This window comes from Podarcis liolepis, assembly GCF_965112155.1.
Source record: "Podarcis liolepis genome assembly, chromosome: Z".
NCBI lineage: Eukaryota > Metazoa > Chordata > Lepidosauria > Squamata > Lacertidae > Podarcis > Podarcis liolepis.
In genome coordinates, this window is record NC_139570.1 from 4,519,598 (window position 1) to 4,532,404 (window position 12,807).

The 12,807-nt window shown below is 45.0% G+C and overlaps 1 protein-coding gene across 1 annotated transcript in view; it reads left to right on the forward strand.

Annotated features, from left to right (window-relative positions):
- The first annotated feature begins 4,335 nt into the window (after nucleotides 1-4,335).
- LOC310698689 (transmembrane 9 superfamily member 2-like) overlaps nucleotides 4,336-12,807 on the forward strand; it is a 49,535-nt gene continuing 41,063 nt past the window's right edge. Inside the window, exons 1-3 of the mRNA XM_083486073.1 lie at nucleotides 4,336-4,681; nucleotides 11,665-11,732; nucleotides 12,420-12,513. Coding sequence (XP_083342199.1) covers nucleotides 4,535-4,681; nucleotides 11,665-11,732; nucleotides 12,420-12,513 — 309 coding nt within the window. The 5' untranslated portion in view covers nucleotides 4,336-4,534. The remainder of the gene's footprint in view (nucleotides 4,682-11,664; nucleotides 11,733-12,419; nucleotides 12,514-12,807) is intronic.

Below are 12,807 nucleotides of genomic sequence, written 5' to 3' on the forward strand. Positions count from 1 at the left end.
CCGAAAGGAGAGCTGTTACGGAATTACTGGGGGGGGGGGGCACACAAGCGAGAGCCCAGTTCCGTTTCGGGTCTTAGCACACCCAGAAAAGCCTCCACACACACTTAGGGCATGAGACAATGAGCTCAAGAAAGCCCTTTACATAGATCGTCGCACCAAGCATAACATATATTTCGTTAATAAAGACTCGGCTTCCTTCTTATACTTGAAATCTGTACCAATACAAACAAAGGCGTGTGAATGAACTCTGTATTTGCATGTTACCACATGCAATGACCAATGAGGAGTGTTGAAATTTGACAGTCAGCCAATAGCGTGTAAGCAAATAGCGGCCTCTAGTGGACAGACTCTTTCCCCTCATAAGCTGCCTTTCTCTTACCATTCTGCAAGGTAGCTCAGCTCGAGCTTTTGCCCGCTTGATTAAGCAGCTGAGTGGCCGCCTGCTGCAAGAACAATGGACTTATTATATTAAAAACCCATTACCTGGTTTCGATAGCTCAAAAACTGTTACATTGTTAGGCAATGAAAGGTCTGTAGGCAATGAAACTTCAACGCATCATGAGAGATCTACAGCCTCTCCTAGACAATGACAGTTCTCTTTCTCAAGCTCTGGGAGGAAGACCTTTCATTGCCTACAGACAGCCACCCAATCTTAAACACCTTCCTCACCCACAATAATACAACAACCAGACTTAACATGGACACTGGCACCAGAGCCTGCAATAAACCCAGGTGCCAAGTTTGCTGCCACATACACCCGGACAACACCATCACTGGCCCCAACAACATCAAACATACCATCTCAGGACTATTTAATTGCTCATCTTCTAACATTGTGTATGCCATCAAATGCCAGCAGTGCCCTTCAGCTCTCTATACTGGACAAACAGGACAAACCCTACGCCAAAGAATACATGGACATAAATCTGACATCAGGAATCACAAGACAGAGAAACCAGTAGGAGAACACTTCAGTCTCCCAGGACATTCTATACAAAATCTCAAAGTAGCTGTCTTATTACAAAAAAAATAATTCAGGAATAGACTGGATAGAGAAGCTGCTGAATTGCAACTTATTACCAAACTTAAAACCATGGAGAGACCTGGTCTGAATAGAGACATTGGATTCTTATCTCATTATACATGTATACGAGGGACGCGGGTGGCACTGTGGGTAAAAGCCTCAGCGCCTAGGGCTTGCCGATCGAAAGGTCGGTGGTTCGAATCCCCGCAGCGGGGTGCGCTCCCATTGCTCGGTCCCAGTGCCTGCCAACCTAGCAGTTCGAAAGCACCCCCGGGTGCAAGTAGATAAATAGGGACCACTTTCTGGCGGGAAGGTAAACGGCGTTTCCGTGTGCTGCGCTGGCTCGCCAGATGCAGCTTTGTCACGCTGGCCACGTGACCCGGAAGTGTCTCTGGACAGCGCTGGCTCTCGGCCTCTTGAGTGAGACGGGCGCACAACCCTAGAGTCTGTCAAGACTGGCCCGTACGGGCAGGGGTGCCTTTACCTTTACCTTTATACATGTATACATATACATTATACATATATAAAGCTATTTTTAGCCATCTCACCCCTTGCTTTTTCCTGTAAGACCAATTGCAGACATTAACAGTCGTCAGCAGGTTTACCACACCTATCAGCCAATCACCCATTCCCACCACCCTTCTGAGTAATACCCCTCCCCACCCTCTCACTATATATAAGGGTCTGGTGACTTCTGTTTCAGTGTATCTGAAGAAGTGTGCATGCACATGAAAGCTCATACCAGTAACAAACTTAGTTGGCCTCTAAGGTGCTACTGGAAGGAATCCATCCCCTTGATCATTTGCGTTGCCCTTTTCCGAGCCTTTTCCAGCTCTACAATATCCTTTTTGAGGTGAGGCAACCAGAACTATAACAGTTCTGTGCAGAACTATGCAGTTCACCAGAGGTTTTCTACCTTCTTTGAGTCCAAACCTCCCTTGACCAACTACATTCTTTTTGCAGCACCCCTGTGGGGCTCAGGAGCCCAGTTCTGTCACCCCTTGCCTGCAGAGCTGGCAGCCTCTCACCCTTTATCGAACACCCTCTCTTGTGGAGCCTTGTCTCCTCTCCCCTCTTCTTGGGAGTCACCGCGGTCTCTGAGCTGCCCCCCTCCCCCAAGAGAGGTGTCCCCAGCGATCTGGGACTTGTCTGTCCATTTCCAATAGCAAGGGCTGGTGGACTAGCTGGCTTGGCTCCCTCGCCCACTTGCTTGCTTACTCCAAGGCCACCTCAGCTCCTGGCAACCAGCACCCCCTGGCCAGCCCCAGAGACACCATTCATCTGCAGAACTTGTAGCCAGGGCTGCTGCAATAAACAGCTGTGCAAGCCTTTGGGAAGCAGAGATGTGAGAGGGCGTCAGAGGAGGGAGTGAAGGAAAGAGGGACAAAGACTAGTGTTGCCCACAGCACCCCTGGCCATCCTTCAAGGCACCCCAGGGTACCACAGCACACTGGTTGAAAACCATTGAGTTACACCATAGTTTTGTATGGAGGAGGAAGCTGAAACTCCTCTCCCCTATGTAAGACGACAGGATGATGGGGACTAGCTGAGGCCAGATTGAAATTAATGGGGAGTTGCCCCATTTTCCTTAATGGACTAGTCTTCACTGGCTGGCAGGTATATATTAGTATCATCCCCCCCCCCCCGAATAGAATTGTAGAGTTAGAAGAGGCCATTTAGTTCAAGGGTCGGAAAGCTTTACCGGCCATGGGCCAGGTCACTCCCACGGAGATTGTCTGTGGATCAGACTGGCGCAGTGAGACGTGTATGTGCAGAAGTGATTTTCGGTGCCTGGACATGCGCAGACACGATTTCCGGTATCTACGTGTGTGCAGATGCGATTTCCTGCGCTGCTCGGTGAGTCCCCGCACTGCGCTGCACTGCACTGGTTTAGCGCAGCATGCAGGGGACTCGCCAAGTGGGTGGCTCGGTTCAGGGGCAGTTTGGGGGCCGGTAAAACGGTCTTCGTGGGCTGCATCCGGCCCATGGGCCGCACGTTGCCGACCCCTGATCTAGTTCATCTAGTCCAACTAGATGTTTGCATATACAGTGGTTTGCATATACAGTACTTAATTCGTTCCGGAGGTCTGTACTTAACCTGAAACTGTTCTTAACCTGAAGCACCACTTTAGCTCCTGCTGCTGCCGTGCCGCCGGAGCACAATTTCTGTTCTCATCCTGAAGCAAAGTTCTTATCCCGAGGTACTATTTCTGAGTTAATGGAGTCTGTAACCTGAAGCGTATGTAACCTGAAGCATATGTAACCCGAGGTACCACTGTATAATTACATGTGGCATGTAGTGAGAAACCTGCAAGCAGGATCTGAGCACAAAGTACTATCCTGGCCAGTAGTTACCAGCAACTGATATTGAGAATCACCGTCCAGACTAAAGCTGTGGTCTGATATCCATTTACTAAGAAGTAAGCCTAAACTGAATGGGATTAGTAGACATGATTAGGATTGCAGTGCCTCACATTCATTTTAGCATCTTAATAGCATCCACATCACTAGATGCCTCAAGTTGGTTCCTAATTCTTAATTTCATATAGCCCAGTCCTGTGAATCCTTAGGTCTGTTCTCACAAAGGATAAGGCTATCAATTTCTACCAGCCATGAAGGCTATGCTCTGCCTCCATTGTTGGAAGCAGTATGCCTCTGAATGCCTGCTGCTGGGTGGGCATCAGCGTTAGCAGATCTTGCAGGTTGGGTGAATTGGATTGAAAAGATTGCTTACTCTGGAATTCAAAGGATTTATTCACGCAGGAACTATTTGCAGGATGAGTGGAGATGAGAGAGAGATGGCAGACATCTTGCCTCAACAAACTGGGAGAGAACAAGAAACAATAAATGGGTCCACTTTTTGGGGTGGTATTCAAAGACTACAAACAAACAAATGCTTAAATACGTACAATTTAAATGTGCCTATTTCTAGATATCTATCACATTTATTTATACTTGCTCCAATAAATTCAGGAGAGAATGCATGGTTCCCCTACATGTATTATTATAGATTATATAATATATTTTGACACATAAGTATTAGCATGTTAATATTTATGTAAATAATTATACGTAATTTTAAATAAATGCAATACACACACACATCTATATTTATATCTTGTATAAAATTATACCAGTCTGTGCAAAAAAAAAGTAAACGTAAGCGGTGTGGGAGGAAGAAAGCCCCCCCACTCCAACCCTTCTCTCGCTACAAAGGTTTTGGAGAAGGCAAGGGGGCGGGGCAAGATGCCCTCACCCAAGATGGCGTCGGCGGCGTTGTGTTCTGTTCACGTGGTCAGACCCACCCCCTCCCGCTCCTCCTCCTCCTCGAGCGCAAGGCGATTGTGACGAGGCCGCCGAAGAAGGCCCGCCCCGCCCCAGCGCTTACTCCCCCCCCTCCTCCTGCGCGTGCGCTCTCTCCACCCCGGCTGGGCTTCCCTTTCCCCTCAGTGCCTGGCAAAAGAGCGGTGGTCGCCGGCCGGGCCGCGGGAATCAGCCGGAGCCGCCACGATGAGGAGCAGAGCGCCGCCGCCGCCGCCGCTGCCTCTGGTTGTTCTGCTCCTGGGGGGCTGGGCGTCCCTGTGCGGCGCCTTCTACCTGCCGGGCTTGGCTCCTGTCAGCTTCTGCGACGAGGGAGGCGAGAAAGCCGGATGCAAGGTGTGTAGGAGAGAGGGAGGGGGGTCGAGAGGAGGAGCCCCTTCCTCGGGGTGGGGGAGGGGGCACACGCCCAGCCCCTCCCCTTTCCCCCAGGTGTACCCCCCCTTGTTCTAAACACCCCCCTCTTAAGCTTTTCTCCTGGGTGGGAAGACCCCCCCCACTGCCAAGCTTATCATGCGCTTTAAATAATTTATACCTAGTAGTAGTAGTAGTTAATTCATGTGTATATATATATTCCTCTATAATATATTCATTTTCCCTGACAAGGGGCTCAACGCATCTTACGGATAAATGCAGAAACAGATGAGAACCTAGGAGGAAACGATGGGGTTTTTTTTTATTTTAATCATTAAATACCGATAGAACGAGCATTTAAATACACACGCACACAGTGGGAACTTGACTGGCAGAGCTTTTCCGGGTAGTGCGGGACACCTTTTTTTACCCAGTTTGGTCTGAAGGAGGTGGCAGGAAGAATGGTAGCAGCGTTCTCTCCTGAGGAGTTTGCAAAGCATTTTGAAGGGTGAAATCGCTTTTGCATCCCCCGGGAACTTTGACTCGGCTGTTAGAGCAGATGAATCTCAAGGGGTGTCCGGAGCACCATCCAGTCCTGCTGTGTTGGATGAGTTTCAGTTGGTCAGCCATGGGCAAGGTGCTTGGGTCGGTCAAGGCGACCGCTTGTGCTCTGGGCGCTTGTCCCGCTTGTCCAGTTAAAAACTCTGGAAACCTCTAGGCTGGATTACTGCAATGCATTATTATTATTATTATTATTATTATTATTATTGCTGCCCCTGAAGACTGTTCAGAAACTTCAGCTGGTGCAGAATTCATTGGCCAGGTTACTCACTGGGGCAAAACACTTCAAGCATATTACATGAATTCTGGTCCAGCTGCACCGGCTGCCAATTAGTTTCTGGGCCCAATTCACCTCTTCCCATGGCATATTAACCAACTGGGGCCCTTTGATCATTCTGAGGCCCCTCTCATGTGCATCCTCCACGAGAGGTCAGGAGGGTGGCAATACAATAATGGGCCTTTTCTGCAGTGGCTCCCTGTTTGAGGAATGCTCTCCTCAGGGAGGCTTACCTGGCGCCTTAATTACGTATTTTTAGGCACCTGGTGAAAACACTTCTTTATAACCAGGCCTTTGGCTGATTAACATTCTATGGACTATTAAATGTGCTTGTGGGAGGGGGGTTATTGGTTTGTAGTGCTTGTTTTCTTATGTATTTTGTGTTCTCATTTTGTATATTTGTGTTGTGAGCCAGGCTGTGATCTTTGGATGAAGGGCAGTATACAAATTTAATAAATAAAAATGTATTCAGCGTACATAGGTGTGCACAATGCTTTACAGGGTGGATAAAAATCAATGATTTTTTTAAAAATCAGATTTTTAAATTTTAAATTGGATTTTTTTGATTTAAATGGTTTTTTTTATTTTAATTGGATTTTTTAAAAATTTAAATCGGATTTTTAAAATAAAATTCTTTTGGAGGAAAAATCTTTCTATAGATAGTTTTCTATTTAAGTTACATTATAGTTCAAAGGCTACTCATCAGGAAATACGGATTTGTTTTAAGTTTTTCATGTGTGCTAAAACTCAGTCTGAGGTGTTTTTTTTTAAATAAAAAATTGTTTAACCACATCAGTTATCAAACATGGATACATATGCTGTAATGTTATTGTTTTAGTTAAATAAATTGTTTAAATTATTATTAAGAAAATTATTATTTTTTTCCTTCCAATAAAGTACAGCAGAAAAGTTGTCCAAATATAAATAGTTAACATTTTAAGCATCACAATAATTTCATAACTGTCTATGTATTTCTAATAGTATAACCAAATCAAATTTTTGATATAACTGTAAAAAATACTCTGAAAATTTATTATTTTAAAAATGAAACCTTCATCTGGTTGTAAATATTAAGATTATACCAGCAAGAATGAGTCTTTCTGTAAAAAAAAATATTTAAACCAAGTCTTACTGACTAGTGATTTAAATTGTGATTTAAATCGATTTGAATTTAAATCAAATCCACCCTGATGCTTTATTTAACCATTCCCCCCCCAAAGTAAAATCGTTTGAAACCAGATATGTATGTATGTTTGTATGTATGTATGTATGTATGTATGTACCAGTACGTATAGAGCCAGCAGGCTTTTGCAGCTCTTCAGTTTTTGTTTTTTGATTAGTCAGTTTCCTAAAATGGTTATCTGCTTTTTTAAAAAAGATTGTGTTCTATGTTTTAACGTTGTACACTGCCCCAATATTTTCTGTACAATGTAGTGGCAGAGCGGACATAGTTTTGTGTTCCAAAATATTTTTCAGAATATGGAATTTACTGTAGATTCCGATGTATAAGACGACTTTTTAACCCCGGAAAAGAGGTTAAAAAGTTGGGGGTCGTCTTATACGCCGGGTATGGCTGCAGTGAGTGGCGGGATCCGCGCCGAGATGAAGCTGCCCAGCAAAGCTGCCCAGCGATGCTAAGCTGGCTTCGCTGGGTGGCTTCCTCCCGGCACAGAGCCTGCCACCCACTGCTGCTGCGGCGGCAGCAGCTTCACTGGGCAGCAGCAGTGGGCGGCGGGCTCTGCTCCACGCCGGGAGGCAGCCGCCCAGCGAAGCCGGCCTAGCATTGCTAGGCAGCTTCACCGGGCAGCTTCATCCTGGTGCGGAGCCCGCCGACCACTGCCGCTGCCCAGTGAAGCTGCCAAAGCGTATAAGGCAAACCCCCCCCCCCCCCAAATTGGCAGCTGCCAGTTTGGGCGGTCGTTTTATACGCCCAGTCGCCTAATACGGTAAATGAAATCATTGGCTGCCACTTGTATGTGGTCTTTCCTTTATACTCTGAGAAGAAGTTTGACATGATTTTTTCTAAGTATATAAATATAAGATATATGCATATAATGTGTCCTTGAAACAGCTCCATGAAATGGGTCAGGCTAAATGATTTAGACTGTCCTAAGGCCCTTAGAGCTACCACTTGCTTCTGTGACTCCTTTTGCACCTTCAGTGGCCTAGCGTGGAGTAAGTGGGAACATCAGACCTAGATACCAAATGTGGCCCTCCAGGCCTGTGCACCTGGCCCTTGAGACCCTCCAGGCCACACTCCCCAGTAGCCGTGCTTCATTCTTTTGAGTGTTTTTGCCTGCTTGGGGTATCTTGCTTGCCTGGATGGAAGGTAAAATTTGCATGCATTATTCTGCCCCCTCTTAGTTCTGTTTCCACTTGTCTTTGACTCCTGGGAGGCTCTTTGGTTGAAAAGGTCCATCGTCTCTGGCCTAGCAATTAGTAATAGAGCAAGGGAAATTCCCTCATTTCTTTTATCTCCACAACAGGGAATTTGTTTTCCTGCTAACGTTCACCTGTGTTGGTTGTGTGTCAGGTTGCTGTTGCAACCTTCAGATCTATAAGTGAGAGTTACAAGGTGGAATAGTGCTGAGGCAAATAATTAAGACGGTGGTATCTGCTTAAGGCTTTACCCCTGTGTAAACCCTGTTTTCCTACTTCAACGTTCAAATTTATTGCGCCACAATGACTCATTTCCTGTCTTCCCCTGATCCACCCACTGACCTTGAATAGATCTATGTTATGTCACACCCACAGTAGTTCAGGCTTAGGGAAGCTCTATTCCAACCAAACAGGGCATCTCCCATCCCCTCTGTACAGCCCTATTCCTCTGTCTTGCTCTGAGAAAAAAAAGTATGTATTCATATTTAATTGCCACTCCACCTGGATATACTGCCCTACCCGCTTTTGACATTCAGTTGGCTATACAGTGGTACCTCGGGTTACATACGCGTCAGGTTTCAGACGCTTCAGGTTTCAGACTCCGCTTTGCTTCAGGATGAGAACAGAAATCGTGCTCTGGCGGTGTGGCGGCAGTGGGAGGCCCCATTAGCTAAAGTGGTGCTTCAGGTTAAGAACAGTTTCAGGTTAAGAACGGACCTCTGGAATGAATTAAGTACTTAACCCGAGGTACCACTGTATATTTCATCCAGGCGTGGGAAGCAGGTAGGACCTAACTTCTCCCAGTCGGTGCACCTAATGGTTGGGATTGCATAAAATAAGAACAGCCTGCTAATGTCCTATCTAGTCCTGCATCCAGATGCCTGTGGGAAGCTCTGAAGCAGGACCCGAGTACAAGAGCAGTCTCCCCCCTTGTGGTTTCTAGCAACTGGAATCTGGAATAATTAATTATTACCTCCAACTGTGGGGGTGGAGCAACTGATAGACTTATCCCGAATTTGTCCAATCCTCTTTTATTGCCTTCCAAGTTGGTGGCCATCGCTGCCGAGTTCCATAGTTTAACTCCGTGCTGCGTGAAGAAGCATTTTATCTATCCTGAATCTTCCGACTTTCAGTGTTATGAGAGAGGAAGAAAGTCTAGCTACGTCTTCTATGCCAGGCACATCCAGCTCCCGAGAGACTGCGATCTACTCCCAGTATAAAAAAAACTGAGAGAAGCAAAAGTTGTTGAGCTTTTTTAAAGGGGGGGGGGGAAGGCTAACCATTAACTACGACACTAACAACTGCACAAAACAATAAAGCCAACTAACGTTGGAAGAAGACTAAAAAGGATCACACTTATGACACGACGTAGGGACAGAGCAAGGGGAGCGGGGGGACGGGGACGGGGATGGAAACATTCATTATATATTGCTTTTAATCCCACAATCAAAAAGGATCCTGTGATCGACCGCTATCACCCGGGGATCTACCTGTCGATTGCGGCTGACAAGTTGGACATCACTGCTCTATGCCATTCATATTTTTATACACGTCGATCATGTCAGCTCTTGCCTTTTCTCTAAGCTAAAAAGTCGCAAAAGTCACCTTCTCTTCATAGGGGAATTGCTCTTGGTTGCCCTTTTCTGAACCTAATTTACCTCACACAGCTCTGTGGTTATTATTGCTATTGTTATTTTATTTATCAGTTGCTTCCTGTGAAACATCTCAAAGTGGTTTCACAATGTGGTAAGAACATGTTGCTATGAGTTTGGTTGAGGGGGAGACTTGCCATAACCTCTAGAATAGATCATGGGTAGGCAAACTAAGACCCGGGGGCCGGATCCGGCCCATGGGTGGTCTGGGAATCAGCGTGTTTTACATGAGTAGAATGTTTCCATTTATTTAAAATGCATCTCTGGGTTATTTGTGGGGCCTGCCTGGTGTTTTTACATGAGTAGAATGTGTGCTTTTATTTAAAATGCATCTCTGGGTTGTTTGTGGGGAATAGGAATTCATTCATTTCCCCCCCAAAATATAGTCTTGACTCCCACAAGGTCTCAGGGACAGTGCACCGGCCCCCTGCTGATAGTTTGCTGACCCCTGCTCTAGATGCAGTAAAGAGCTAGAATTTGAGCAAACTCATAAGTTCATAAAGGAAGCAAGGTTTGGTTAATTAAAAAGTCAAGCATTTTAGGATCACAAGCCCAGCTAGCTGGGGATAAGCCAAGCATAGCTTTCTCCTGATTGAAGTGCAGAGTGTTTGATGATCAGGACATTTTCAGGGAAACCAAAATGCTTGTTTACAAAGCTATTGTACCACTGTATGCTTGTGAAAAATGGACCACTTATAAATGCCATCTCCAACTCCTCAAAAAGATTCCATCAACGGTGTCTCTGAAAATTTTTACACATCACTTGGGAAGACAGACGAACGAATATCAGTGTACTGGAAGAAGCAAAGATCACCAGTGTTGAAGCAATGATTTTTCAACATTGCTTTTTTGTTGGACTGGTCATGTTGTTTGGATGCCTGATTAGCATCTTCCAAAGCAACTACAGTACTCTATTCCAAACTTAAAAATGGAAAGCACAATTCTGGTGGTCAACAAAAGAGGTTTAAAGACTCTCTCAATGGAAATCTAAAAAAATGTAGTATAAATACTGAAAATTGGGAAACACTGGCCTACAAGTGCTCCAGCTGGAGAACAGCCTTTACCAAAGATGTCATGGACTTTGAAGACGCTCGAACTCAGGATGAAAGGGAGAAACGTGCTTAGAGGAAGGCATGTTTGGCAAATCATCACCATGATCAACTCCTGCCTGGAAATCTATGTCCCCACTGTGGAAGGACGTGTGTATCCAGAATTGGCCTCCACAGTCAGTTATGGGCTCACTGTTAAGATTGTATTCATGGAAGACAATCTTACTTGGCTAAGGAGTGATTGGCAAAGAAGTAAAAGAAGAAACTGTAAGGTCTGGACTCCCTCCAACTAAACTTGGGTGTAAATATGTGAATAAGTCATATTTCTTAAAGCCAAGACAGCCTGTGCTGTGTCTTGATTCTCAAAGGAACACAGATCCTGTGTGAGTTCTTGGAACCTCCTGGAATCTTGCTACCACTCAGCTGAGAGTGAGGGGTGGTGGCATCCAACTTTTGCAGCAATATATAAAGCAGTTGCATTATATAAAAACTATTTCAGATTCAGTATAGGCACTGGCTGGGATAACAGCCTCCACTTGGAAGGCTTGTTTGAAGAGGCAAGTAGGTGCCGAAAAAGCAATAGAGAAAGTGCCTGTCTGAGATGTAATGGGAGCGAGTTCCAAAAGGGGAGGTGCCACCACACTAAAGGCCTGACTGACATTGCACAGAATAGCCCTCCTGAAAGGATGCTATCTGCAGGATGTCTCATTGTGATTGCACACAGAAGTAATTAAATTTACTGTCTGATCTAACTGTATTTATTGGGCAGAAAATCCACTGATTCCAATAGGATTTGCTTCCTATTAAACCTGCTTAGAATAACAGCATTGTGCAGAAATCCTGAGTACACTTATTAGTGAGTAGGAGTCATTGAACTCAGTGGGATTTACTTCTGAGTAAACATGCTTAGGATTACAGTGTTGGGATAACTTCTTTAGAACTGTTAAGTGTGGAGAATGATTTAATGTTCTTTAATAACTTTTTAAAAATTCTGTCTTGGATTATTACACTCAACTCGAAGTGTCTAAATCAGCTTTTCTGTTCTTCTAGTCAAAAATAGAGCTGTTTGTGAACAGACTGGACTCGGTTGAATCAGTTCTACCATATGAATATGATGCGTAAGTATACCCAGATACCATTAAGCAAATGTTTGCATTTCCCCATTAAAATGTTTGTTTAAGCAAAGTGTCATCTAATTTTCAGAGTGTTCAGATGATTGCTAACTGAATGGTAAAACTTCTTTGGAATAGTTTGCACAGGTAAAAGATAGAGGCAGAATTGGCTTTGAGATGATTTAGGGGTCTAGCCAACACCATCTGACAAATGGTGGTTTATGAGTGACCAGAAACCGTGATTTGAAACTATGGTTTTGGCAAACTGTGGTTTAACTTTGCATCCAAACCAACCAACTGTGGTTTGGGATGTTACTCCCTGTCAGAGCCTACTGCTTGGGAAGGGATTCTCAGTGAAGGTTGGTGAAGAGAGTTAGTACAGAAATCATGATGTGCCTGTACATTAAGAATATACATCATGGTTTGGCATTAGAACTATAATGAATGAAAACCATGTTTTGTGTTGTATCTACAACATAATCCACCAGTTGAAAAATGCTTAGAGCAAGGACATGGAACCTGAAGCCTCCAATTGCCATCTTTCCCAGCCAGCATAGCCAGTGGTCTGGGATGATGAGAGGTGTAGTTAAAGAACAGAACACCACATGCTTGATTTAGATTAGAACCTAGTTATAAGTGCAACTCTTGTAATGCAAAGCGGAAACAACCTTCTTCTTCTTTGTTTGTTCATAGTTTTGACTTTTGTCAAGATGCAGAAGAAAAAAGGCCTTCAGAAAATCTTGGACAAGTCTTGTTTGGAGAGCGAATAGCATCATCGCCCTACAAGGTTCATGCAACTTTTCAGTACGATTTGGATGACTCTGTGTGTGTGTGTAGTGTGTGTGTGTGGCTAAATGCTGAAGGTTTGTTTGTTTTGGTCTGTAGTAGAGATGGGAAGGCCTGGAAAAGACCCAGAAAAATGGGGAAAAAAGCAGTTCCCCACCCCCCGTTTTTCCCTGAAGCCGTTTTCTTGAAGCCGAGGGCCTTCTGGCAGTTCCCTCATTGCGAGAAGCAAAGCTACAGGGAACCAGGCAGAGGGCCTTGTCGGAAGTGGCACCCACCCTGTGGAATGCCCTCCCAT